The following is a 24167-nucleotide window of genomic DNA, read 5'->3' as shown; positions in this document are numbered from 1 at the left end:
CAGATTTTTAGACCGACTCCTGAAGATTGCTCTTCAGTGGGGAAATCGGGCTAATCAAGCGCCACTTGCCGCCACAAGGTGGAGGCAAAGACCTCTTAAACGGCCCTTTTTGTTTAGAAAAGCTGGGCTGCAGTAACTTCTTCCGTTAAGAGAGGGCAGCAGGGTGACCTTACATCCCACAGTGGTGTAGAGTCAGCTGAACAGAAGGGAGACAAGGGGCCGGCATTTTGCTGGGGGCAATGGTGCCGAAACAATACATTTTAAAGCCCTTCAGGCCCCTCGACCATCAACGGGACGGGGTTAAAGCAACATAAAAGAGCACTGAAAACATTCACAGAGGTTGGGCCTCCCCACAAGGACCTGGGTTGAACAGAATTGCTCAAGCCTGCCCTTCGAAGCACATTGGGCCTGTAGTGGTGGTGGAAGGGCGGAAAGGTCTGAAGGTAAAACCCAGCAGAGGCAACTGTGGATCCTCCACATTTCCCAACTCTAGCAGATGTGGCCAGCACCCGGTAATGCAAGTCTCCACAAGGCTGACCTACCGCCACATGCCCCGTGAGAGGTACGGCCAGCCTCTGCTTACCCGACAACATTCAGGGCCAGGGTCCCCATGCCCAGCCTCCACGTGGCCAGGAAAGGGCATGGGTACTTTTGCAGCAAACCGTGTTCGCAGTGTTCCCCTCTTGGGAACTTTACCTGCGCTCAGGCTTCCAGTCGGCCAAACCACAACAGGCCACCTCCTTCTGCTACCCATGTAATGGAGTGGCAAAAACGAGCAGAGTGTGTGGGCCCGGGAACGCTCGGACCATCCGTAAATAGGCCTATATATGATATGATATATGATATGGTATATGATGTGGCATTTATAACGCGCCGATACACAAGTGTTTCTATGCTCTCGTACGGGTGCGTTCACGGGCCAAACAAGCAGCTATCAAGTGGGAGGCCAAAATGCAGCAGGCATTGCTGGGCGCATTTCCTCCTGACACACACGCAAGCATGCAGCTCTGTTAATGATAGTGTGGGCGGCTCTTAAAAGAGCCTTTGGGGTTTGTGGTGGTGGTGGTGGTGGTGGTGCTGCTGCGGGTGTCCTCAACCCCCGAATCCGTAAAGAGTGCGACCCTGGCGCTTCAGGGCATAGACGACATCCATTGCGGTGACCGTCTTCCTCTTGGCGTGCTCGGTGTAGGTGACGGCATCCCGGATCACGTTCTCCAGGAAGACCTTCAGCACCCCACGGGTCTCCTCGTAGATGAGGCCGGAGATGCGCTTGACTCCGCCACGGCGAGCCAGGCGGCGGATGGCGGGCTTGGTAATTCCCTGAATGTTATCTCGGAGCACTTTCCTGTGCCTCTTGGCGCCGCCCTTGCCGAGTCCTTTCCCTCCTTTGCCACGTCCAGACATGATGGCTCTTCTCTCCCTCACAAACGAGCTGAGACTGTGGTGGCACGGCAGAATCAGCTACTTATATAGGCCCCCGGCGGACCAGGGGGAGAGCTCCCAACACACCAGCTCAATTGCGCGTCACAGACTGGGCCGGGCCTTGTGTGGGCCGGGCCTCAGCATTTCAAAATGCCCGCGCTTGCCAGCCGTTTGTCGCCAGCCCGCGCTTCTTTCAGGTCTGAGGACCTGCTAACGAAAGAGCTTGCCCATGCGACTGGAAAGGTGCCAAGGCAGTTTGCTTTTTTTCTGCCCTTTTGCGCTTTGGCAGACGCCATCCGAATTCGGACGTTTCGACGACCCCGGGAATGCGTCTATCCACACACAGGAAAGCCACGAGGCTCTCTCTTCTACTACTTAGGTGGAAGCTGCCACCCAAGCACCCGTGGAAAGGTCTGCCCCCCACTGTGCTCTTTTTTGCCAACGCTGCATGGAAGGACACCGTGGAAGCCAGCAGGCGGCATGCTTCGGGGAAGCAACAAAGCGCGCGTGTTTATTATTTTCTTTTCTCTTTCTCCCCCCCCCCCCCCCCTCCCTCCCCTCCCTCCCCTCCCCCCCCCCCCCCCCTCCCTCCCCTCCCCCCCCCACACACCCACCAGCCGTTAGTGTTGCTGAGCCCTCGGGCAAGGAAGCCAGGCCAGTGACTGAATGTGCCCGGGGTATTGGAAAGAAAAGAAAGAGCAAAAATGGCAACTTCGAAAGAGCAGACTACGCTACTGGTCAAGATACTGAGCTCTTTGGCAGAGTTTGTGGGCGGCTCTGAAAAGAGCCCTTGGGGTTTTGGTTGTTGTGTTTTTTTTTTTTTTACGAGGATGGGCGGTTACTTGCTGGCTTTGCCCCCTGCCTTGTGGCCCTCGGTCTTCTTGGGCAGCAGCACGGCCTGGATGTTGGGCAGCACTCCTCCCTGGGCGATGGTGACCTTGCCCAGGAGCTTGTTGAGCTCCTCGTCATTGCGGATGGCGAGCTGCAGGTGTCTGGGGATGATACGTGTCTTCTTGTTGTCTCGGGCGGCGTTGCCGGCCAGCTCAAGGATTTCGGCAGTCAGATACTCGAGCACGGCGGCCAGATAGACGGGGGCGCCAGCCCCAACCCGTTCAGCGTAGTTCCCCTTCCGCAGCAGCCGGTGCACACGGCCGACTGGGAACTGCAGGCCAGCCCGGGAGGAGCGAGTCTTGGCCTTGGCGCGGGCCTTGCCTCCTTGCTTTCCACGTCCAGACATGCTGATGCGAGTGGGAACTCTCTGTCAGTTCGAAGAGAAAATAATGCCTGGGCCCGGGGAGACGGGGCATATAAAGACTAGGCAGAACGCTCCGATTGGAGGACACCTAGCCTCTGGGTGAACACCCATTGGTCGAGGGAAGGATTGCGGTCAGCCAATCAGAGCTCAGGCGGGCGGGCGGGCGGGCCTGGGGCACACCCACAGGCAGTACGTGCCGACCGATACCGACCAATGTTAGGCAGGGAGCGGCAGCAGCCGATTAACACACACACCCTATAAAAGAGTGCGGTTTGGGGGAGGGCTTTACTTGTTTCTCCCGCTCTTCCAGAGAGTGAACATCGTTGCTGCCGACCATGCCTGAGCCAGCCAAGTCCGCCCCAGCTCCCAAGAAGGGCTCCAAGAAAGCGCTCTCAAAGCCGCCCAAGAAGGACGGGAAGAAGCGCAAGAGGTGCAGGAAGGAGAGCTATGCTATCTACATCTACAAGGTGATGAAGCAGGTGCACCCCGACACCGGCATCTCCTCCAAGGCCATGGGCATCATGAACTCCTTTGTCAATGACATCTTTGAGCGCATCGCCGGGGAAGCCTCCCGCCTGACACTCTACAACAAGAGGCATACCATCACCTCCAGGGAGATCCAGACCGCCGTGCGCCTCCTGCTGCCGGGTGAGCTGGCCAAGCACGCTGTGTCCGAGGGCACAAAGGCCGTCACCAAGTACACCAGCGCCAAGTGAGGGCGGCCGCCTGAGCCCCCCTGGGACCCGAGCTCCCGGCTCAAAAAACAACCCAAAGGCTCTTCTAAGAGCCACCCAACAACTCCATTCAAGAGCCAGCATGCTTTGTTTAGCGCCGCTTGCTTTCGAAATGAAAGCGCACACACCAGAGCCCCAAGATCTTGTCAAAGCAAATGCTTGGTTGAGGATCAGGAGGGGTAGCGTCACCCCACTAACAAAGGACCAAGCAAGCCGCAATGGTTATGGTTGACGCACTGGCGTGCGCGCGCACACACACACACACACACAAAGTCTGTGTTGCATCTCCTGTGTCAAGCGCTCAGCTGCCATTGGCGGGGCTTCGTAGCGGCTGTCTGGCTGCGCACCCAACCTACGTAACGATCAAGCACAGCACAAAGACACAACACAGCGAAGAGGGGCTGCATTGAGGCCACGCCGCTCAGGCTTCCTATGTATAATAGAAACGGTACTGTACAGGGGCAAGGCGTGTTCCAATGGGGGGTGGGGGGGGGGCTTGGGGATGGGGCTGCGTAGTTCCGGGTGCGCTGCTATACCAGTGTAAATAATGCCCATTCAAGTGCAGTTTGCAGAGTTGCATGTGAGTCAGGGGTGCGTGTGTAGCAGGGGCAGCACTGTGTGTTCCGTAGGGGTACTACTGCGGGTGCGGGGGGTTGCGCGCGTGTGTGTGGGGAGATGTGTGGGGGGGTGTGTGGGGAGGGGGTGTGTGTGTGTGTGTGTGTGTGTGTGTGTGTGTGTGTGTGTGTGTGAGTGAGTGTATGAGTGTGAGTGTGTGTGTACGCGCACACGCGCAAGGCTTGTTAGGGAGTCCCCTTGCATCCACTTCGAAGCGCTCGCCCGGCTGGTGCCACAGTGTCAGGGTGGAGGTCGGACCCCATGTTGCACGGCCACCCCGATTGCCCGATGGGCTCTTTCATCTGGAGCTGGAAGGAGAGCAAACCGATGGCAGCAGGCCCTCGATGAATTGAATCAACAAGAAATAAAATCATGTGGGCCTGTCTGTGTGTGTGAGGGAGGGGGGGGCTGGGGCTGGGGCTGGTGGGCGGCTTTCCGAACCACACCATGCGCCGACATGGGGCTGTGCTGGGCTCTGGCAAGTGGGGTGAAAAAGAGTTACAGCAAGTGCATATTGGCCATAGCAGTGCCGGGCAGGCTAGTGAATCCGGTCTGCCGCACGATCAGCAGGGTAGCCCGAGAAAGAGCCAGGGCGAAGTGAGTCATTTCCTCTGGTACCGTGAGAAGCCTGAGAGAGACCAGGGGAAGGGAGCTTTTCCCTCTGGTGTCGCGAAATGGAGCCATTTCCTCTGGCGTTGTGAGAAGCCTGAACCAGGGGACAAAGGGCATGTGATTACCTCTGCCCCCCCCCCGCCCTGCCCCCCGCCACCACCTAGCCGGGGCTGAAAAGGCATCCTATCTGGTGTTACGCGATGGACAGCACACAGAAGGAAGCCTGAACAAGATCCTGGGGAAGAGAGGCATAACCCCCTAGGGTAGAAGTAGAACCACCCCTGAAGAGGGGAAACCCTCTCCAGGCATCCAAGTGTGAAGACAGCAACCATGGTCGTTAAGGAATGCTGGTGTTTCTTTTTAACTTTGAGTTGAACCAAGAACTTGTAGTCCGCTTTAAGACTCTTCTTTTCTTGGAACTTTGTTTTCGTTCCCCTTGGAAAAGGATGGCGGCCTGAGGGAGGGAGCCATTCCCTCGAGGAACAGCCTGTTTCTTCATTGGAATGGGAGCCCTCTCTCCAGAAGAAGAGAGGCGCCCTTCTGCACCGAGAAGACTCACAAGCCCTTTAGTTTAGTTATAGGTGTCGGGGAAGGAAATGGGTGTCTGACACAGGACGGCAGACTTTTTCTTTTCCTGGACATCCCGACAGTCTCCGTAGTGAGACAAGGAAACCCCTCTTAGAAGATAGGGAAAGTTAGGGTTTTCCAAGAGACAGCGGGGTAGGCCTCTGGGTGAAAGGAGCAGGGTTCTTTGGCCCCTGCCCCGACGACCGCCTCTGACGACCGCCTGACAAACGCCGTTCTTTGCCCGACGGGCTTTGCCCGACGGGCAAAGGCCCAGCAGGCCCCAACGGGCACAGCTCCTGGGCAAGTTAGAGCGAGGTTTGCAATAGGTCTTAGCCTGAGGACCAAAGTAACATGGAAGGTGAAATGAGAGCCCTTTTGGGCGAGAGGGCCGGGCGGTCTTGATATCGCGTTCAGACCTTTCCCGGAACCTTGGTTGATGTTCGTGCCTCCCTCCCAGCAGCCTCAGCGCTTCTCACTTAGGGTAATGAGTGGAGTCCCCAGTCAGCCTCCTCCCCTCGCTTGCCATTCCTTCTTGGAACACGGTGTACAATGTATCTCTTCTGGCAGCTATCTGCAGAACCCTGGCTCTTGCACTCTTGGCCAGCTGGGCTGCAGTAACTTCTTCCGTTAAGAGAGGGCAGCAGGGTGACCTTACATCCCACAGTGGTGTAGAGTCAGCTGAACAGAAGGGAGACAAGGGGCCGGCATTTTGCTGGGGGCAATGGTGCCGAAACAATACATTTTAAAGCCCTTCAGGCCCCTCGACCATCAACGGGACGGGGTTAAAGCAACATAAAAGAGCACTGAAAACATTCACAGAGGTTGGGCCTCCCCACAAGGACCTGGGTTGAACAGAATTGCTCAAGCCTGCCCTTCGAAGCACATTGGGCCTGTAGTGGTGGTGGAAGGGCGGAAAGGTCTGAAGGTAAAACCCAGCAGAGGCAACTGTGGATCCTCCACATTTCCCAACTCTAGCAGATGTGGCCAGCACCCGGTAATGCAAGTCTCCACAAGGCTGACCTACCGCCACATGCCCCGTGAGAGGTACGGCCAGCCTCTGCTTACCCGACAACATTCAGGGCCAGGGTCCCCATGCCCAGCCTCCACGTGGCCAGGAAAGGGCATGGGTACTTTTGCAGCAAACCGTGTTCGCAGTGTTCCCCTCTTGGGAACTTTACCTGCGCTCAGGCTTCCAGTCGGCCAAACCACAACAGGCCACCTCCTTCTGCTACCCATGTAATGGAGTGGCAAAAACGAGCAGAGTGTGTGGGCCCGGGAACGCTCGGACCATCCGTAAATAGGCCTATATATGATATGATATATGATATGGTATATGATGTGGCATTTATAACGCGCCGATACACAAGTGTTTCTATGCTCTCGTACGGGTGCGTTCACGGGCCAAACAAGCAGCTATCAAGTGGGAGGCCAAAATGCAGCAGGCATTGCTGGGCGCATTTCCTCCTGACACACACGCAAGCATGCAGCTCTGTTAATGATAGTGTGGGCGGCTCTTAAAAGAGCCTTTGGGGTTTGTGGTGGTGGTGGTGGTGGTGCTGCTGCGGGTGTCCTCAACCCCCGAATCCGTAAAGAGTGCGACCCTGGCGCTTCAGGGCATAGACGACATCCATTGCGGTGACCGTCTTCCTCTTGGCGTGCTCGGTGTAGGTGACGGCATCCCGGATCACGTTCTCCAGGAAGACCTTCAGCACCCCACGGGTCTCCTCGTAGATGAGGCCGGAGATGCGCTTGACTCCGCCACGGCGAGCCAGGCGGCGGATGGCGGGCTTGGTAATTCCCTGAATGTTATCTCGGAGCACTTTCCTGTGCCTCTTGGCGCCGCCCTTGCCGAGTCCTTTCCCTCCTTTGCCACGTCCAGACATGATGGCTCTTCTCTCCCTCACAAACGAGCTGAGACTGTGGTGGCACGGCAGAATCAGCTACTTATATAGGCCCCCGGCGGACCAGGGGGAGAGCTCCCAACACACCAGCTCAATTGCGCGTCACAGACTGGGCCGGGCCTTGTGTGGGCCGGGCCTCAGCATTTCAAAATGCCCGCGCTTGCCAGCCGTTTGTCGCCAGCCCGCGCTTCTTTCAGGTCTGAGGACCTGCTAACGAAAGAGCTTGCCCATGCGACTGGAAAGGTGCCAAGGCAGTTTGCTTTTTTTCTGCCCTTTTGCGCTTTGGCAGACGCCATCCGAATTCGGACGTTTCGACCCCGGGAATGCGTCTATCCACACACAGGAAAGCCACGAGGCTCTCTCTTCTACTACTTAGGTGGAAGCTGCCACCCAAGCACCCGTGGAAAGGTCTGCCCCCCACTGTGCTCTTTTTTGCCAACGCTGCATGGAAGGACACCGTGGAAGCCAGCAGGCGGCATGCTTCGGGGAAGCAACAAAGCGCGCGTGTTTATTATTTTCTTTTCTCTTTCTCCCCCCCCCCCCCCCCCCTCCCTCCCCTCCCCCCCCACACACCCACCAGCCGTTAGTGTTGCTGAGCCCTCGGGCAAGGAAGCCAGGCCAGTGACTGAATGTGCCCGGGGTATTGGAAAGAAAAGAAAGAGCAAAAATGGCAACTTCGAAAGAGCAGACTACGCTACTGGTCAAGATACTGAGCTCTTTGGCAGAGTTTGTGGGCGGCTCTGAAAAGAGCCCTTGGGGTTTTGGTTGTTGTGTTTTTTTTTTTTTACGAGGATGGGCGGTTACTTGCTGGCTTTGCCCCCTGCCTTGTGGCCCTCGGTCTTCTTGGGCAGCAGCACGGCCTGGATGTTGGGCAGCACTCCTCCCTGGGCGATGGTGACCTTGCCCAGGAGCTTGTTGAGCTCCTCGTCATTGCGGATGGCGAGCTGCAGGTGTCTGGGGATGATACGTGTCTTCTTGTTGTCTCGGGCGGCGTTGCCGGCCAGCTCAAGGATTTCGGCAGTCAGATACTCGAGCACGGCGGCCAGATAGACGGGGGCGCCAGCCCCAACCCGTTCAGCGTAGTTCCCCTTCCGCAGCAGCCGGTGCACACGGCCGACTGGGAACTGCAGGCCAGCCCGGGAGGAGCGAGTCTTGGCCTTGGCGCGGGCCTTGCCTCCTTGCTTTCCACGTCCAGACATGCTGATGCGAGTGGGAACTCTCTGTCAGTTCGAAGAGAAAATAATGCCTGGGCCCGGGGAGACGGGGCATATAAAGACTAGGCAGAACGCTCCGATTGGAGGACACCTAGCCTCTGGGTGAACACCCATTGGTCGAGGGAAGGATTGCGGTCAGCCAATCAGAGCTCAGGCGGGCGGGCGGGCGGGCCTGGGGCACACCCACAGGCAGTACGTGCCGACCGATACCGACCAATGTTAGGCAGGGAGCGGCAGCAGCCGATTAACACACACACCCTATAAAAGAGAGCGGTTTGGGGGAGGGCTTTACTTGTTTCTCCCGCTCTTCCAGAGAGTGAACATCGTTGCTGCCGACCATGCCTGAGCCAGCCAAGTCCGCCCCAGCTCCCAAGAAGGGCTCCAAGAAAGCGCTCTCAAAGCCGCCCAAGAAGGACGGGAAGAAGCGCAAGAGGTGCAGGAAGGAGAGCTATGCTATCTACATCTACAAGGTGATGAAGCAGGTGCACCCCGACACCGGCATCTCCTCCAAGGCCATGGGCATCATGAACTCCTTTGTCAATGACATCTTTGAGCGCATCGCCGGGGAAGCCTCCCGCCTGACACTCTACAACAAGAGGCATACCATCACCTCCAGGGAGATCCAGACCGCCGTGCGCCTCCTGCTGCCGGGTGAGCTGGCCAAGCACGCTGTGTCCGAGGGCACAAAGGCCGTCACCAAGTACACCAGCGCCAAGTGAGGGCGGCCGCCTGAGCCCCCCTGGGACCCGAGCTCCCGGCTCAAAAAAACAACCCAAAGGCTCTTCTAAGAGCCACCCAACAACTCCATTCAAGAGCCAGCATGCTTTGTTTAGCGCCGCTTGCTTTCGAAATGAAAGCGCACACACCAGAGCCCCAAGATCTTGTCAAAGCAAATGCTTGGTTGAGGATCAGGAGGGGTAGCGTCACCCCACTAACAAAGGACCAAGCAAGCCGCAATGGTTATGGTTGACGCACTGGCGTGCGCGCGCACACACACACACACAAAGTCTGTGTTGCATCTCCTGTGTCAAGCGCTCAGCTGCCATTGGCGGGGCTTCGTAGCGGCTGTCTGGCTGCGCACCCAACCTACGTAACGATCAAGCACAGCACAAAGACACAACACAGCGAAGAGGGGCTGCATTGAGGCCACGCCGCTCAGGCTTCCTATGTATAATAGAAACGGTACTGTACAGGGGCAAGGCGTGTTCCAATGGGGGGTGGGGGGGGGGCTTGGGGATGGGGCTGCGTAGTTCCGGGTGCGCTGCTATACCAGTGTAAATAATGCCCATTCAAGTGCAGTTTGCAGAGTTGCATGTGAGTCAGGGGTGCGTGTGTAGCAGGGGCAGCACTGTGTGTTCCGTAGGGGTACTACTGCGGGTGCGGGGGGTTGCGCGCGTGTGTGTGGGGAGATGTGTGGGGGGGTGTGTGGGGAGGGGGTGTGTGTGTGTGTGTGTGTGAGTGAGTGAGTGTGTGAGTGTGTGTGTACGCGCACACGCGCAAGGCTTGTTAGGGAGTCCCCTTGCATCCACTTCGAAGCGCTCGCCCGGCTGGTGCCACAGTGTCAGGGTGGAGGTCGGACCCCATGTTGCACGGCCACCCCGATTGCCCGATGGGCTCTTTCATCTGGAGCTGGAAGGAGAGCAAACCGATGGCAGCAGGCCCTCGATGAATTGAATCAACAAGAAATAAAATCATGTGGGCCTGTCTGTGTGTGTGAGGGAGGGGGGGGCTGGGGCTGGGGCTGGGGCTGGTGGGCGGCTTTCCGAACCACACCATGCGCCGACATGGGGCTGTGCTGGGCTCTGGCAAGTGGGGTGAAAAAGAGTTACAGCAAGTGCATATTGGCCATAGCAGTGCCGGGCAGGCTAGTGAATCCGGTCTGCCGCACGATCAGCAGGGTAGCCCGAGAAAGAGCCAGGGCGAAGTGAGTCATTTCCTCTGGTACCGTGAGAAGCCTGAGAGAGACCAGGGGAAGGGAGCTTTTCCCTCTGGTGTCGCGAAATGGAGCCATTTCCTCTGGCGTTGTGAGAAGCCTGAACCAGGGGACAAAGGGCATGTGATTACCCCTACCCCCCCTCTGCCCCCCCCCCCCGCCCTGCCCCCCGCCACCACCTAGCCGGGGCTGAAAAGGCATCCTATCTGGTGTTACGCGATGGACAGCACACAGAAGGAAGCCTGAACAAGATCCTGGGGAAGAGAGGCATAACCCCCTAGGGTAGAAGTAGAACCACCCCTGAAGAGGGGAAACCCTCTCCAGGCATCCAAGTGTGAAGACAGCAACCATGGTCGTTAAGGAATGCTGGTGTTTCTTTTTAACTTTGAGTTGAACCAAGAACTTGTAGTCCGCTTTAAGACTCTTCTTTTCTTGGAACTTTGTTTTCGTTCCCCTTGGAAAAGGATGGCGGCCTGAGGGAGGGAGCCATTCCCTCGAGGAACAGCCTGTTTCTTCATTGGAATGGGAGCCCTCTCTCCAGAAGAAGAGAGGCGCCCTTCTGCACCGAGAAGACTCACAAGCCCTTTAGTTTAGTTATAGGTGTCGGGGAAGGAAATGGGTGTCTGACACAGGACGGCAGACTTTTTCTTTTCCTGGACATCCCGACAGTCTCCGTAGTGAGACAAGGAAACCCCTCTTAGAAGATAGGGAAAGTTAGGGTTTTCCAAGAGACAGCGGGGTAGGCCTCTGGGTGAAAGGAGCAGGGTTCTTTGGCCCCTGCCCCGACGACCGCCTCTGACGACCGCCTGACAAACGCCGTTCTTTGCCCGACGGGCTTTGCCCGACGGGCAAAGGCCCAGCAGGCCCCAACGGGCACAGCTCCTGGGCAAGTTAGAGCGAGGTTTGCAATAGGTCTTAGCCTGAGGACCAAAGTAACATGGAAGGTGAAATGAGAGCCCTTTTGGGCGAGAGGGCCGGGCGGTCTTGATATCGCGTTCAGACCTTTCCCGGAACCTTGGTTGATGTTCGTGCCTCCCTCCCAGCAGCCTCAGCGCTTCTCACTTAGGGTAATGAGTGGAGTCCCCAGTCAGCCTCCTCCCCTCGCTTGCCATTCCTTCTTGGAACACGGTGTACAATGTATCTCTTCTGGCAGCTATCTGCAGAACCCTGGCTCTTGCACTCTTGGCCAGCTGGGCTGCAGTAACTTCTTCCGTTAAGAGAGGGCAGCAGGGTGACCTTACATCCCACAGTGGTGTAGAGTCAGCTGAACAGAAGGGAGACAAGGGGCCGGCATTTTGCTGGGGGCAATGGTGCCGAAACAATACATTTTAAAGCCCTTCAGGCCCCTCGACCATCAACGGGACGGGGTTAAAGCAACATAAAAGAGCACTGAAAACATTCACAGAGGTTGGGCCTCCCCACAAGGACCTGGGTTGAACAGAATTGCTCAAGCCTGCCCTTCGAAGCACATTGGGCCTGTAGTGGTGGTGGAAGGGCGGAAAGGTCTGAAGGTAAAACCCAGCAGAGGCAACTGTGGATCCTCCACATTTCCCAACTCTAGCAGATGTGGCCAGCACCCGGTAATGCAAGTCTCCACAAGGCTGACCTACCGCCACATGCCCCGTGAGAGGTACGGCCAGCCTCTGCTTACCCGACAACATTCAGGGCCAGGGTCCCCATGCCCAGCCTCCACGTGGCCAGGAAAGGGCATGGGTACTTTTGCAGCAAACCGTGTTCGCAGTGTTCCCCTCTTGGGAACTTTACCTGCGCTCAGGCTTCCAGTCGGCCAAACCACAACAGGCCACCTCCTTCTGCTACCCATGTAATGGAGTGGCAAAAACGAGCAGAGTGTGTGGGCCCGGGAACGCTCGGACCATCCGTAAATAGGCCTATATATGATATGATATATGATATGGTATATGATGTGGCATTTATAACGCGCCGATACACAAGTGTTTCTATGCTCTCGTACGGGTGCGTTCACGGGCCAAACAAGCAGCTATCAAGTGGGAGGCCAAAATGCAGCAGGCATTGCTGGGCGCATTTCCTCCTGACACACACGCAAGCATGCAGCTCTGTTAATGATAGTGTGGGCGGCTCTTAAAAGAGCCTTTGGGGTTTGTGGTGGTGGTGGTGGTGGTGCTGCTGCGGGTGTCCTCAACCCCCGAATCCGTAAAGAGTGCGACCCTGGCGCTTCAGGGCATAGACGACATCCATTGCGGTGACCGTCTTCCTCTTGGCGTGCTCGGTGTAGGTGACGGCATCCCGGATCACGTTCTCCAGGAAGACCTTCAGCACCCCACGGGTCTCCTCGTAGATGAGGCCGGAGATGCGCTTGACTCCGCCACGGCGAGCCAGGCGGCGGATGGCGGGCTTGGTAATTCCCTGAATGTTATCTCGGAGCACTTTCCTGTGCCTCTTGGCGCCGCCCTTGCCGAGTCCTTTCCCTCCTTTGCCACGTCCAGACATGATGGCTCTTCTCTCCCTCACAAACGAGCTGAGACTGTGGTGGCGCTTGTTCTTCTTCTTGCTGATAGATTTTTATCCATCAGCGGTGATTTTTGGATACCGAGGCTTGAGCCTCATTACTCCATCTTCTCGGGTTGAGTGTGTAGTCGTGGTTTGTATTCTTCTTGGTCTGTGTGGTCTTGTCACAGTAGGGCTGGTTTCACTGGGTCTTCGCAGTGATGGGCCGCGGGTAGCGGTCGAAGGGGTTTGCAGTGGTGGCAGTGAGTCTTCTGATCAGAGGGTTCGGGTTCTGATCCAGTTCTTGGCAGAAGTTCTTACTCAGCTTCGCTAGATGTTCATCCAACATCTCGATGTCCAGGTCTCTGTGAAGGTCTGCTATCCTTGTGAAGATTGGAGCTCCAGACGATATCCGCAGGGCCTTGTTCTGGACTAACTGAAGACTCTTCCGGTGTCGCTCATGGCAGGTCATCCATGCTGGGGAGGCATAAGTCAGGGTTGGTCTGATGATCGCCTTGTAGACGTTGATCTTTGTCCGGAGGGGCATGGACTTGCTCTTCAGGAGTGGGTACAGCGCTGCCATCTTTCCTGTTGCCTTCTGCTGAGTATTCTCGATGTGGCTTTCCCAGTTGAGTTTGCTGTCCAGGGTCACACCGAGGTAGCGGCTGCTGCTCTCCCATTTGATGGTCTCCCCGTTGAGGCTGATGTGTGGGTGCTCCTTGATCTTCTTTCTGGTGAACAGCGTTGCAGTTGTCTTGCTGGTGTTGAGTTCTATCCGCCAGTCGCTGTACCACTTTGCGATGGTATCCAATGAAGCTTGCAGGTTCTTCGCCACTTCCTTTTCGCTGAAAGACTGGGAGATTACTGCAACATCGTCTGCATACAGTGCCAGGTTCGTCTTGTGGAGATCTGTCGGGATGTCGTTGGTGAAGAGGTTGAACAGGAAGGGTCCGAGGTTCGATCCCTGTGGCACGCCTGCTCGGATGGGATGTGAAGAGGACATCTCAGACCGCATGGCGACATGGAAGGTGCGGCCTCCCAGGTAGCTTGCAATCGTCTTCACCAGGTAGTTCGGAAATCCCAGGCCAATCATCTTGTGCAGCAGTCCCTTGTGCCAGACTCGGTCGAATGCTTTGGCTACATCCAGGAAGACGATTCCTGTGGACTTCTTGATGTTGAATCCGTGGCTGATGGTGTCCACCACTCTCAGTAGCTGATGAGTCGTTGCATGCTCCTTTCGAAATCCAAACTGTTCCTTTGCTAGTAGATTTCTTTCGGAGGTGAAGTCGCTGAGTCGAGCGAGGAGGACCTTCTCCAGGAGCTTCGATAATCCAGAAAGCAGGCTGATGGGGCGGTAGTTTGCTGGATCCCTCAGTGGTTTGCCGGCCTTTGGAAAAACGATGAGACTGTGGTGGCACGGCAGAATCAGCTACTTATATAGGCCCCCGGCGGACCAGGGGGAGAGCTCCCAACACACCAGCTCAATTGCGCGTCACAGACTGGGCCGGGCCTTGTGTGGGCCGGGCCTCAGCATTTCAAAATGCCCGCGCTTGCCAGCCGTTTGTCGCCAGCCCGCGCTTCTTTCAGGTCTGAGGACCTGCTAACGAAAGAGCTTGCCCATGCGACTGGAAAGGTGCCAAGGCAGTTTGCTTTTTTTCTGCCCTTTTGCGCTTTGGCAGACGCCATCCGAATTCGGACGTTTCGACCCCGGGAATGCGTCTATCCACACACAGGAAAGCCACGAGGCTCTCTCTTCTACTACTTAGGTGGAAGCTGCCACCCAAGCACCCGTGGAAAGGTCTGCCCCCCACTGTGCTCTTTTTTGCCAACGCTGCATGGAAGGACACCGTGGAAGCCAGCAGGCGGCATGCTTCGGGGAAGCAACAAAGCGCGCGTGTTTATTATTTTCTTTTCTCTTTCTCCCCCCAACCCCCCCCCCCCTCCCTCCGCTCCCCCCCCCACACACCCACCAGCCGTTAGTGTTGCTGAGCCCTCGGGCAAGGAAGCCAGGCCAGTGACTGAATGTGCCCGGGGTATTGGAAAGAAAAGAAAGAGCAAAAATGGCAACTTCGAAAGAGCAGACTACGCTACTGGTCAAGATACTGAGCTCTTTGGCAGAGTTTGTGGGCGGCTCTGAAAAGAGCCCTTGGGGTTTTGGTTGTTGTGTTTTTTTTTTTTTTACGAGGATGGGCGGTTACTTGCTGGCTTTGCCCCCTGCCTTGTGGCCCTCGGTCTTCTTGGGCAGCAGCACGGCCTGGATGTTGGGCAGCACTCCTCCCTGGGCGATGGTGACCTTGCCCAGGAGCTTGTTGAGCTCCTCGTCATTGCGGATGGCGAGCTGCAGGTGTCTGGGGATGATACGTGTCTTCTTGTTGTCTCGGGCGGCGTTGCCGGCCAGCTCAAGGATTTCGGCAGTCAGATACTCGAGCACGGCGGCCAGATAGACGGGGGCGCCAGCCCCAACCCGTTCAGCGTAGTTCCCCTTCCGCAGCAGCCGGTGCACACGGCCGACTGGGAACTGCAGGCCAGCCCGGGAGGAGCGAGTCTTGGCCTTGGCGCGGGCCTTGCCTCCTTGCTTTCCACGTCCAGACATGCTGATGCGAGTGGGAACTCTCTGTCAGTTCGAAGAGAAAATAATGCCTGGGCCCGGGGAGACGGGGCATATAAAGACTAGGCAGAACGCTCCGATTGGAGGACACCTAGCCTCTGGGTGAACACCCATTGGTCGAGGGAAGGATTGCGGTCAGCCAATCAGAGCTCAGGCGGGCGGGCGGGCGGGCCTGGGGCACACCCACAGGCAGTACGTGCCGACCGATACCGACCAATGTTAGGCAGGGAGCGGCAGCAGCCGATTAACACACACACCCTATAAAAGAGAGCGGTTTGGGGGAGGGCTTTACTTGTTTCTCCCGCTCTTCCAGAGAGTGAACATCGTTGCTGCCGACCATGCCTGAGCCAGCCAAGTCCGCCCCAGCTCCCAAGAAGGGCTCCAAGAAAGCGCTCTCAAAGCCGCCCAAGAAGGACGGGAAGAAGCGCAAGAGGTGCAGGAAGGAGAGCTATGCTATCTACATCTACAAGGTGATGAAGCAGGTGCACCCCGACACCGGCATCTCCTCCAAGGCCATGGGCATCATGAACTCCTTTGTCAATGACATCTTTGAGCGCATCGCCGGGGAAGCCTCCCGCCTGACACTCTACAACAAGAGGCATACCATCACCTCCAGGGAGATCCAGACCGCCGTGCGCCTCCTGCTGCCGGGTGAGCTGGCCAAGCACGCTGTGTCCGAGGGCACAAAGGCCGTCACCAAGTACACCAGCGCCAAGTGAGGGCGGCCGCCTGAGCCCCCCTGGGACCCGAGCTCCCGGCTCAAAAAAACAACCCAAAGGCTCTTCTAAGAGCCACCCAACAACTCCATTCAAGAGCCAGCATGCTTTGTTTAGCGCCGCTTGCTTTCGAAATGAAAGCGCACACACCAGAGCCCCAAGATCTTGTCAAAGCAAATGCTTGGTTGAGGATCAGGAGGGGTAGCGTCACCCCACTAACAAAGGACCAAGCAAGCCGCAATGGTTATGGTTGACGCACTGGCGTGCGCGCGCACACACACACACACAAAGTCTGTGTTGCATCTCCTGTGTCAAGCGCTCAGCTGCCATTGGCGGGGCTTCGTAGCGGCTGTCTGGCTGCGCACCCAACCTACGTAACGATCAAGCACAGCACAAAGACACAACACAGCGAAGAGGGGCTGCATTGAGGCCACGCCGCTCAGGCTTCCTATGTATAATAGAAACGGTACTGTACAGGGGCAAGGCGTGTTCCAATGGGGGGTGGGGGGGGGGCTTGGGGATGGGGCTGCGTAGTTCCGGGTGCGCTGCTATACCAGTGTAAATAATGCCCATTCAAGTGCAGTTTGCAGAGTTGCATGTGAGTCAGGGGTGCGTGTGTAGCAGGGGCAGCACTGTGTGTTCCGTAGGGGTACTACTGCGGGTGCGGGGGGTTGCGCGCGTGTGTGTGGGGAGATGTGTGGGGGGGTGTGTGGGGAGGGGGTGTGTGTGTGTGTGTGTGTGTGTGTGTGTGTGTGTGTGTGTGTGTGTGTGAGTGAGTGAGTGAGTGAGTGTATGAGTGTGAGTGTGTGTGTACGCGCACACGCGCAAGGCTTGTTAGGGAGTCCCCTTGCATCCACTTCGAAGCGCTCGCCCGGCTGGTGCCACAGTGTCAGGGTGGAGGTCGGACCCCATGTTGCACGGCCACCCCGATTGCCCGATGGGCTCTTTCATCTGGAGCTGGAAGGAGAGCAAACCGATGGCAGCAGGCCCTCGATGAATTGAATCAACAAGAAATAAAATCATGTGGGCCTGTCTGTGTGTGTGAGGGAGGGGGGGGCTGGGGCTGGGGCTGGTGGGCGGCTTTCCGAACCACACCATGCGCCGACATGGGGCTGTGCTGGGCTCTGGCAAGTGGGGTGAAAAAGAGTTACAGCAAGTGCATATTGGCCATAGCAGTGCCGGGCAGGCTAGTGAATCCGGTCTGCCGCACGATCAGCAGGGTAGCCCGAGAAAGAGCCAGGGCGAAGTGAGTCATTTCCTCTGGTACCGTGAGAAGCCTGAGAGAGACCAGGGGAAGGGAGCTTTTCCCTCTGGTGTCGCGAAATGGAGCCATTTCCTCTGGCGTTGTGAGAAGCCTGAACCAGGGGACAAAGGGCATGTGATTACCCCTACCCCCCCTCTGCCCCCCCCCCCCGCCCTGCCCCCCGCCACCACCTAGCCGGGGCTGAAAAGGCATCCTATCTGGTGTTACGCGATGGACAGCACACAGAAGGAAGCCTGAACAAGATCCTGGGGAAGAGAGGCATAACCCCCTAGGGTAGAAGTAGAACCACCCCTGAAGAGGGGAAACCCTCTCCAGGCATCCAAGTGTGAAGACAGCAACCATGGTCGTTAAGGAATGCTGGTGTTTCTTTTTAACTTTGAGTTGAACCAAGAACTTGTAGTCCGCTTTAAGACTCTTCTTTTCTTGGAACTTTGTTTTCGTTCCCCTTGGAAAAGGATGGCGGCCTGAGGGAGGGAGCCATTCCCTCGAGGAACAGCCTGTTTCTTCATTGGAATGGGAGCCCTCTCTCCAGAAGAAGAGAGGCGCCCTTCTGCACCGAGAAGACTCACAAGCCCTTTAGTTTAGTTATAGGTGTCGGGGAAGGAAATGGGTGTCTGACACAGGACGGCAGACTTTTTCTTTTCCTGGACATCCCGACAGTCTCCGTAGTGAGACAAGGAAACCCCTCTTAGAAGATAGGGAAAGTTAGGGTTTTCCAAGAGACAGCGGGGTAGGCCTCTGGGTGAAAGGAGCAGGGTTCTTTGGCCCCTGCCCCGACGACCGCCTCTGACGACCGCCTGACAAACGCCGTTCTTTGCCCGACGGGCTTTGCCCGACGGGCAAAGGCCCAGCAGGCCCCAACGGGCACAGCTCCTGGGCAAGTTAGAGCGAGGTTTGCAATAGGTCTTAGCCTGAGGACCAAAGTAACATGGAAGGTGAAATGAGAGCCCTTTTGGGCGAGAGGGCCGGGCGGTCTTGATATCGCGTTCAGACCTTTCCCGGAACCTTGGTTGATGTTCGTGCCTCCCTCCCAGCAGCCTCAGCGCTTCTCACTTAGGGTAATGAGTGGAGTCCCCAGTCAGCCTCCTCCCCTCGCTTGCCATTCCTTCTTGGAACACGGTGTACAATGTATCTCTTCTGGCAGCTATCTGCAGAACCCTGGCTCTTGCACTCTTGGCCAGCTGGGCTGCAGTAACTTCTTCCGTTAAGAGAGGGCAGCAGGGTGACCTTACATCCCACAGTGGTGTAGAGTCAGCTGAACAGAAGGGAGACAAGGGGCCGGCATTTTGCTGGGGGCAATGGTGCCGAAACAATACATTTTAAAGCCCTTCAGGCCCCTCGACCATCAACGGGACGGGGTTAAAGCAACATAAAAGAGCACTGAAAACATTCACAGAGGTTGGGCCTCCCCACAAGGACCTGGGTTGAACAGAATTGCTCAAGCCTGCCCTTCGAAGCACATTGGGCCTGTAGTGGTGGTGGAAGGGCGGAAAGGTCTGAAGGTAAAACCCAGCAGAGGCAACTGTGGATCCTCCACATTTCCCAACTCTAGCAGATGTGGCCAGCACCCGGTAATGCAAGTCTCCACAAGGCTGACCTACCGCCACATGCCCCGTGAGAGGTACGGCCAGCCTCTGCTTACCCGACAACATTCAGGGCCAGGGTCCCCATGCCCAGCCTCCACGTGGCCAGGAAAGGGCATGGGTACTTTTGCAGCAAACCGTGTTCGCAGTGTTCCCCTCTTGGGAACTTTACCTGCGCTCAGGCTTCCAGTCGGCCAAACCACAACAGGCCACCTCCTTCTGCTACCCATGTAATGGAGTGGCAAAAACGAGCAGAGTGTGTGGGCCCGGGAACGCTCGGACCATCCGTAAATAGGCCTATATATGATATGATATATGATATGGTATATGATGTGGCATTTATAACGCGCCGATACACAAGTGTTTCTATGCTCTCGTACGGGTGCGTTCACGGGCCAAACAAGCAGCTATCAAGTGGGAGGCCAAAATGCAGCAGGCATTGCTGGGCGCATTTCCTCCTGACACACACGCAAGCATGCAGCTCTGTTAATGATAGTGTGGGCGGCTCTTAAAAGAGCCTTTGGGGTTTGTGGTGGTGGTGGTGGTGGTGCTGCTGCGGGTGTCCTCAACCCCCGAATCCGTAAAGAGTGCGACCCTGGCGCTTCAGGGCATAGACGACATCCATTGCGGTGACCGTCTTCCTCTTGGCGTGCTCGGTGTAGGTGACGGCATCCCGGATCACGTTCTCCAGGAAGACCTTCAGCACCCCACGGGTCTCCTCGTAGATGAGGCCGGAGATGCGCTTGACTCCGCCACGGCGAGCCAGGCGGCGGATGGCGGGCTTGGTAATTCCCTGAATGTTATCTCGGAGCACTTTCCTGTGCCTCTTGGCGCCGCCCTTGCCGAGTCCTTTCCCTCCTTTGCCACGTCCAGACATGATGGCTCTTCTCTCCCTCACAAACGAGCTGAGACTGTGGTGGCACGGCAGAATCAGCTACTTATATAGGCCCCCGGCGGACCAGGGGGAGAGCTCCCAACACACCAGCTCAATTGCGCGTCACAGACTGGGCCGGGCCTTGTGTGGGCCGGGCCTCAGCATTTCAAAATGCCCGCGCTTGCCAGCCGTTTGTCGCCAGCCCGCGCTTCTTTCAGGTCTGAGGACCTGCTAACGAAAGAGCTTGCCCATGCGACTGGAAAGGTGCCAAGGCAGTTTGCTTTTTTTCTGCCCTTTTGCGCTTTGGCAGACGCCATCCGAATTCGGACGTTTCGACCCCGGGAATGCGTCTATCCACACACAGGAAAGCCACGAGGCTCTCTCTTCTACTACTTAGGTGGAAGCTGCCACCCAAGCACCCGTGGAAAGGTCTGCCCCCCACTGTGCTCTTTTTTGCCAACGCTGCATGGAAGGACACCGTGGAAGCCAGCAGGCGGCATGCTTCGGGGAAGCAACAAAGCGCGCGTGTTTATTATTTTCTTTTCTCTTTCTCCCCCCCCCCCCCCCCTCCCTCCCCTCCCCCCCCCCACACACCCACCAGCCGTTAGTGTTGCTGAGCCCTCGGGCAAGGAAGCCAGGCCAGTGACTGAATGTGCCCGGGGTATTGGAAAGAAAAGAAAGAGCAAAAATGGCAACTTCGAAAGAGCAGACTACGCTACTGGTCAAGATACTGAGCTCTTTGGCAGAGTTTGTGGGCGGCTCTGAAAAGAGCCCTTGGGGTTTTGGTTGTTGTGTTTTTTTTTTTTTTACGAGGATGGGCGGTTACTTGCTGGCTTTGCCCCCTGCCTTGTGGCCCTCGGTCTTCTTGGGCAGCAGCACGGCCTGGATGTTGGGCAGCACTCCTCCCTGGGCGATGGTGACCTTGCCCAGGAGCTTGTTGAGCTCCTCGTCATTGCGGATGGCGAGCTGCAGGTGTCTGGGGATGATACGTGTCTTCTTGTTGTCTCGGGCGGCGTTGCCGGCCAGCTCAAGGATTTCGGCAGTCAGATACTCGAGCACGGCGGCCAGATAGACGGGGGCGCCAGCCCCAACCCGTTCAGCGTAGTTCCCCTTCCGCAGCAGCCGGTGCACACGGCCGACTGGGAACTGCAGGCCAGCCCGGGAGGAGCGAGTCTTGGCCTTGGCGCGGGCCTTGCCTCCTTGCTTTCCACGTCCAGACATGCTGATGCGAGTGGGAACTCTCTGTCAGTTCGAAGAGAAAATAATGCCTGGGCCCGGGGAGACGGGGCATATAAAGACTAGGCAGAACGCTCCGATTGGAGGACACCTAGCCTCTGGGTGAACACCCATTGGTCGAGGGAAGGATTGCGGTCAGCCAATCAGAGCTCAGGCGGGCGGGCGGGCGGGCCTGGGGCACACCCACAGGCAGTACGTGCCGACCGATACCGACCAATGTTAGGCAGGGAGCGGCAGCAGCCGATTAACACACACACCCTATAAAAGAGAGCGGTTTGGGGGAGGGCTTTACTTGTTTCTCCCGCTCTTCCAGAGAGTGAACATCGTTGCTGCCGACCATGCCTGAGCCAGCCAAGTCCGCCCCAGCTCCCAAGAAGGGCTCCAAGAAAGCGCTCTCAAAGCCGCCCAAGAAGGACGGGAAGAAGCGCAAGAGGTGCAGGAAGGAGAGCTATGCTATCTACATCTACAAGGTGATGAAGCAGGTGCACCCCGACACCGGCATCTCCTCCAAGGCCATGGGCATCATGAACTCCTTTGTCAATGACATCTTTGAGCGCATCGCCGGGGAAGCCTCCCGCCTGACACTCTACAACAAGAGGCATACCATCACCTCCAGGGAGATCCAGACCGCCGTGCGCCTCCTGCTGCCGGGTGAGCTGGCCAAGCACGCTGTGTCCGAGGGCACAAAGGCCGTCACCAAGTACACCAGCGCCAAGTGAGGGCGGCCGCCTGAGCCCCCCTGGGACCCGAGCTCCCGGCTCAAAAAAACAACCCAAAGGCTCTTCTAAGAGCCACCCAACAACTCCATTCAAGAGCCAGCATGCTTTGTTTAGCGCCGCTTGCTTTCGAAATGAAAGCGCACACACCAGAGCCCCAAGATCTTGTCAAAGCAAATGCTTGGTTGAGGATCAGGAGGGGTAGCGTCACCCCACTAACAAAGGACCAAGCAAGCCGCAATGGTTATGGTTGACGCACTGGCGTGCGCGCGCACACACACACACACAAAGTCTGTGTTGCATCTCCTGTGTCAAGCGCTCAGCTGCCATTGGCGGGGCTTCGTAGCGGCTGTCTGGCTGCGCACCCAACCTACGTAACGATCAAGCACAGCACAAAGACACAACACAGCGAAGAGGGGCTGCATTGAGGCCACGCCGCTCAGGCTTCCTATGTATAATAGAAACGGTACTGTACAGGGGCAAGGCGTGTTCCAATGGGGGGTGGGGGGGGGGCTTGGGGATGGGGCTGCGTAGTTCCGGGTGCGCTGCTATACCAGTGTAAATAATGCCCATTCAAGTGCAGTTTGCAGAGTTGCATGTGAGTCAGGGGTGCGTGTGTAGCAGGGGCAGCACTGTGTGTTCCGTAGGGGTACTACTGCGGGTGCGGGGGGTTGCGCGCGTGTGTGTGGGGAGATGTGTGGGGGGGTGTGTGGGGAGGGGGTGTGTGTGTGTGTGTGTGTGTGTGTGAGTGAGTGAGTGAGTGTATGAGTGTGAGTGTGTGTGTACGCGCACACGCGCAAGGCTTGTTAGGGAGTCCCCTTGCATCCACTTCGAAGCGCTCGCCCGGCTGGTGCCACAGTGTCAGGGTGGAGGTCGGACCCCATGTTGCACGGCCACCCCGATTGCCCGATGGGCTCTTTCATCTGGAGCTGGAAGGAGAGCAAACCGATGGCAGCAGGCCCTCGATGAATTGAATCAACAAGAAATAAAATCATGTGGGCCTGTCTGTGTGTGTGAGGGAGGGGGGGGCTGGGGCTGGGGCTGGTGGGCGGCTTTCCGAACCACACCATGCGCCGACATGGGGCTGTGCTGGGCTCTGGCAAGTGGGGTGAAAAAGAGTTACAGCAAGTGCATATTGGCCATAGCAGTGCCGGGCAGGCTAGTGAATCCGGTCTGCCGCACGATCAGCAGGGTAGCCCGAGAAAGAGCCAGGGCGAAGTGAGTCATTTCCTCTGGTACCGTGAGAAGCCTGAGAGAGACCAGGGGAAGGGAGCTTTTCCCTCTGGTGTCGCGAAATGGAGCCATTTCCTCTGGCGTTGTGAGAAGCCTGAACCAGGGGACAAAGGGCATGTGATTACCCCTACCCCCCCTCTGCCCCCCCCCCCCGCCCTGCCCCCCGCCACCACCTAGCCGGGGCTGAAAAGGCATCCTATCTGGTGTTACGCGATGGACAGCACACAGAAGGAAGCCTGAACAAGATCCTGGGGAAGAGAGGCATAACCCCCTAGGGTAGAAGTAGAACCACCCCTGAAGAGGGGAAACCCTCTCCAGGCATCCAAGTGTGAAGACAGCAACCATGGTCGTTAAGGAATGCTGGTGTTTCTTTTTAACTTTGAGTTGAACCAAGAACTTGTAGTCCGCTTTAAGACTCTTCTTTTCTTGGAACTTTGTTTTCGTTCCCCTTGGAAAAGGATGGCGGCCTGAGGGAGGGAGCCATTCCCTCGAGGAACAGCCTGTTTCTTCATTGGAATGGGAGCCCTCTCTCCAGAAGAAGAGAGGCGCCCTTCTGCACCGAGAAGACTCACAAGCCCTTTAGTTTAGTTATAGGTGTCGGGGAAGGAAATGGGTGTCTGACACAGGACGGCAGACTTTTTCTTTTCCTGGACATCCCGACAGTCTCCGTAGTGAGACAAGGAAACCCCTCTTAGAAGATAGGGAAAGTTAGGGTTTTCCAAGAGACAGCGGGGTAGGCCTCTGGGTGAAAGGAGCAGGGTTCTTTGGCCCCTGCCCCGACGACCGCCTCTGACGAACGCCTGACAAACGCCGTTCTTTGCCCGACGGGCTTTGCCCGACGGGCAAAGGCCCAGCAGGCCCCAACGGGCACAGCTCCTGGGCAAGTTAGAGCGAGGTTTGCAATAGGTCTTAGCCTGAGGACCAAAGTAACATGGAAGGTGAAATGAGAGCCCTTTTGGGCGAGAGGGCCGGGCGGTCTTGCTATCGCGTTCAGACCTTTCCCGGAACCTTGGTTGATGTTCGTGCCTCCCTCCCAGCAGCCTCAGCGCTTCTCACTTAGGGTAATGAGTGGAGTCCCCAGTCAGCCTCCTCCCCTCGCTTGCCATTCCTTCTTGGAACACGGTGTACAATGTATCTCTTCTGGCAGCTATCTGCAGAACCCTGGCTCTTGCACTCTTGGCCAGCTGGGCTGCAGTAACTTCTTCCGTTAACAGAGGG

General features: G+C 57.1%; 4 protein-coding genes across 4 annotated transcripts; all 4 read right to left on the bottom strand.

Moving 5' to 3' along the window:
• Positions 1–1092: 1092 nt before the first annotated feature.
• Positions 1093–1404, bottom strand: LOC138520223 (histone H4). Its single transcript, XM_069632692.1, has one exon. It carries the CDS (start codon positions 1402–1404, stop codon positions 1093–1095), a length of 312 nt encoding a protein of 103 aa, XP_069488793.1.
• Positions 1405–6776: 5372 nt separating this feature from the next.
• Positions 6777–7088, bottom strand: LOC138520222 (histone H4). The gene has a single exon (XM_069632691.1). The coding sequence runs from the start codon at positions 7086–7088 to the stop codon at positions 6777–6779; it is 312 nt and encodes a 103-aa protein (XP_069488792.1).
• Positions 7089–12410: 5322 nt separating this feature from the next.
• Positions 12411–12722, bottom strand: LOC138520221 (histone H4). The gene has a single exon (XM_069632690.1). It carries the CDS (start codon positions 12720–12722, stop codon positions 12411–12413), a length of 312 nt encoding a protein of 103 aa, XP_069488791.1.
• A 6733-nt stretch (positions 12723–19455) lies between these two features.
• On the bottom strand, positions 19456–19767 carry LOC138520220 (histone H4). The gene has a single exon (XM_069632689.1). The coding sequence runs from the start codon at positions 19765–19767 to the stop codon at positions 19456–19458; it is 312 nt and encodes a 103-aa protein (XP_069488790.1).
• Between the last annotated feature and the right edge of the window lie 4400 nt (positions 19768–24167).

The sequence above is a fragment of the Ambystoma mexicanum genome, chromosome 13 (genome assembly GCF_040938575.1).
Source record: "Ambystoma mexicanum isolate Mex_15411 chromosome 13, UKY_AmexF1_1, whole genome shotgun sequence".
Lineage (NCBI taxonomy): Eukaryota > Metazoa > Chordata > Amphibia > Caudata > Ambystomatidae > Ambystoma > Ambystoma mexicanum.
Note: the sequence above shows the minus strand (reverse complement) of the source record. Positions and strands in the feature narration are given on the sequence as shown.

Excerpts from the sequence above, each read along its gene's own strand:
- LOC138520223 (XM_069632692.1), bottom strand. The coding sequence starts at position 1,404 with ATGTCTGGACGTGGCAAAGGAGGGAAAGGACTCGGCAAGGGCGGCGCC.
- LOC138520222 (XM_069632691.1), bottom strand. The coding sequence starts at position 7,088 with ATGTCTGGACGTGGCAAAGGAGGGAAAGGACTCGGCAAGGGCGGCGCC.
- LOC138520221 (XM_069632690.1), bottom strand. The coding sequence starts at position 12,722 with ATGTCTGGACGTGGCAAAGGAGGGAAAGGACTCGGCAAGGGCGGCGCC.
- LOC138520220 (XM_069632689.1), bottom strand. The coding sequence starts at position 19,767 with ATGTCTGGACGTGGCAAAGGAGGGAAAGGACTCGGCAAGGGCGGCGCC.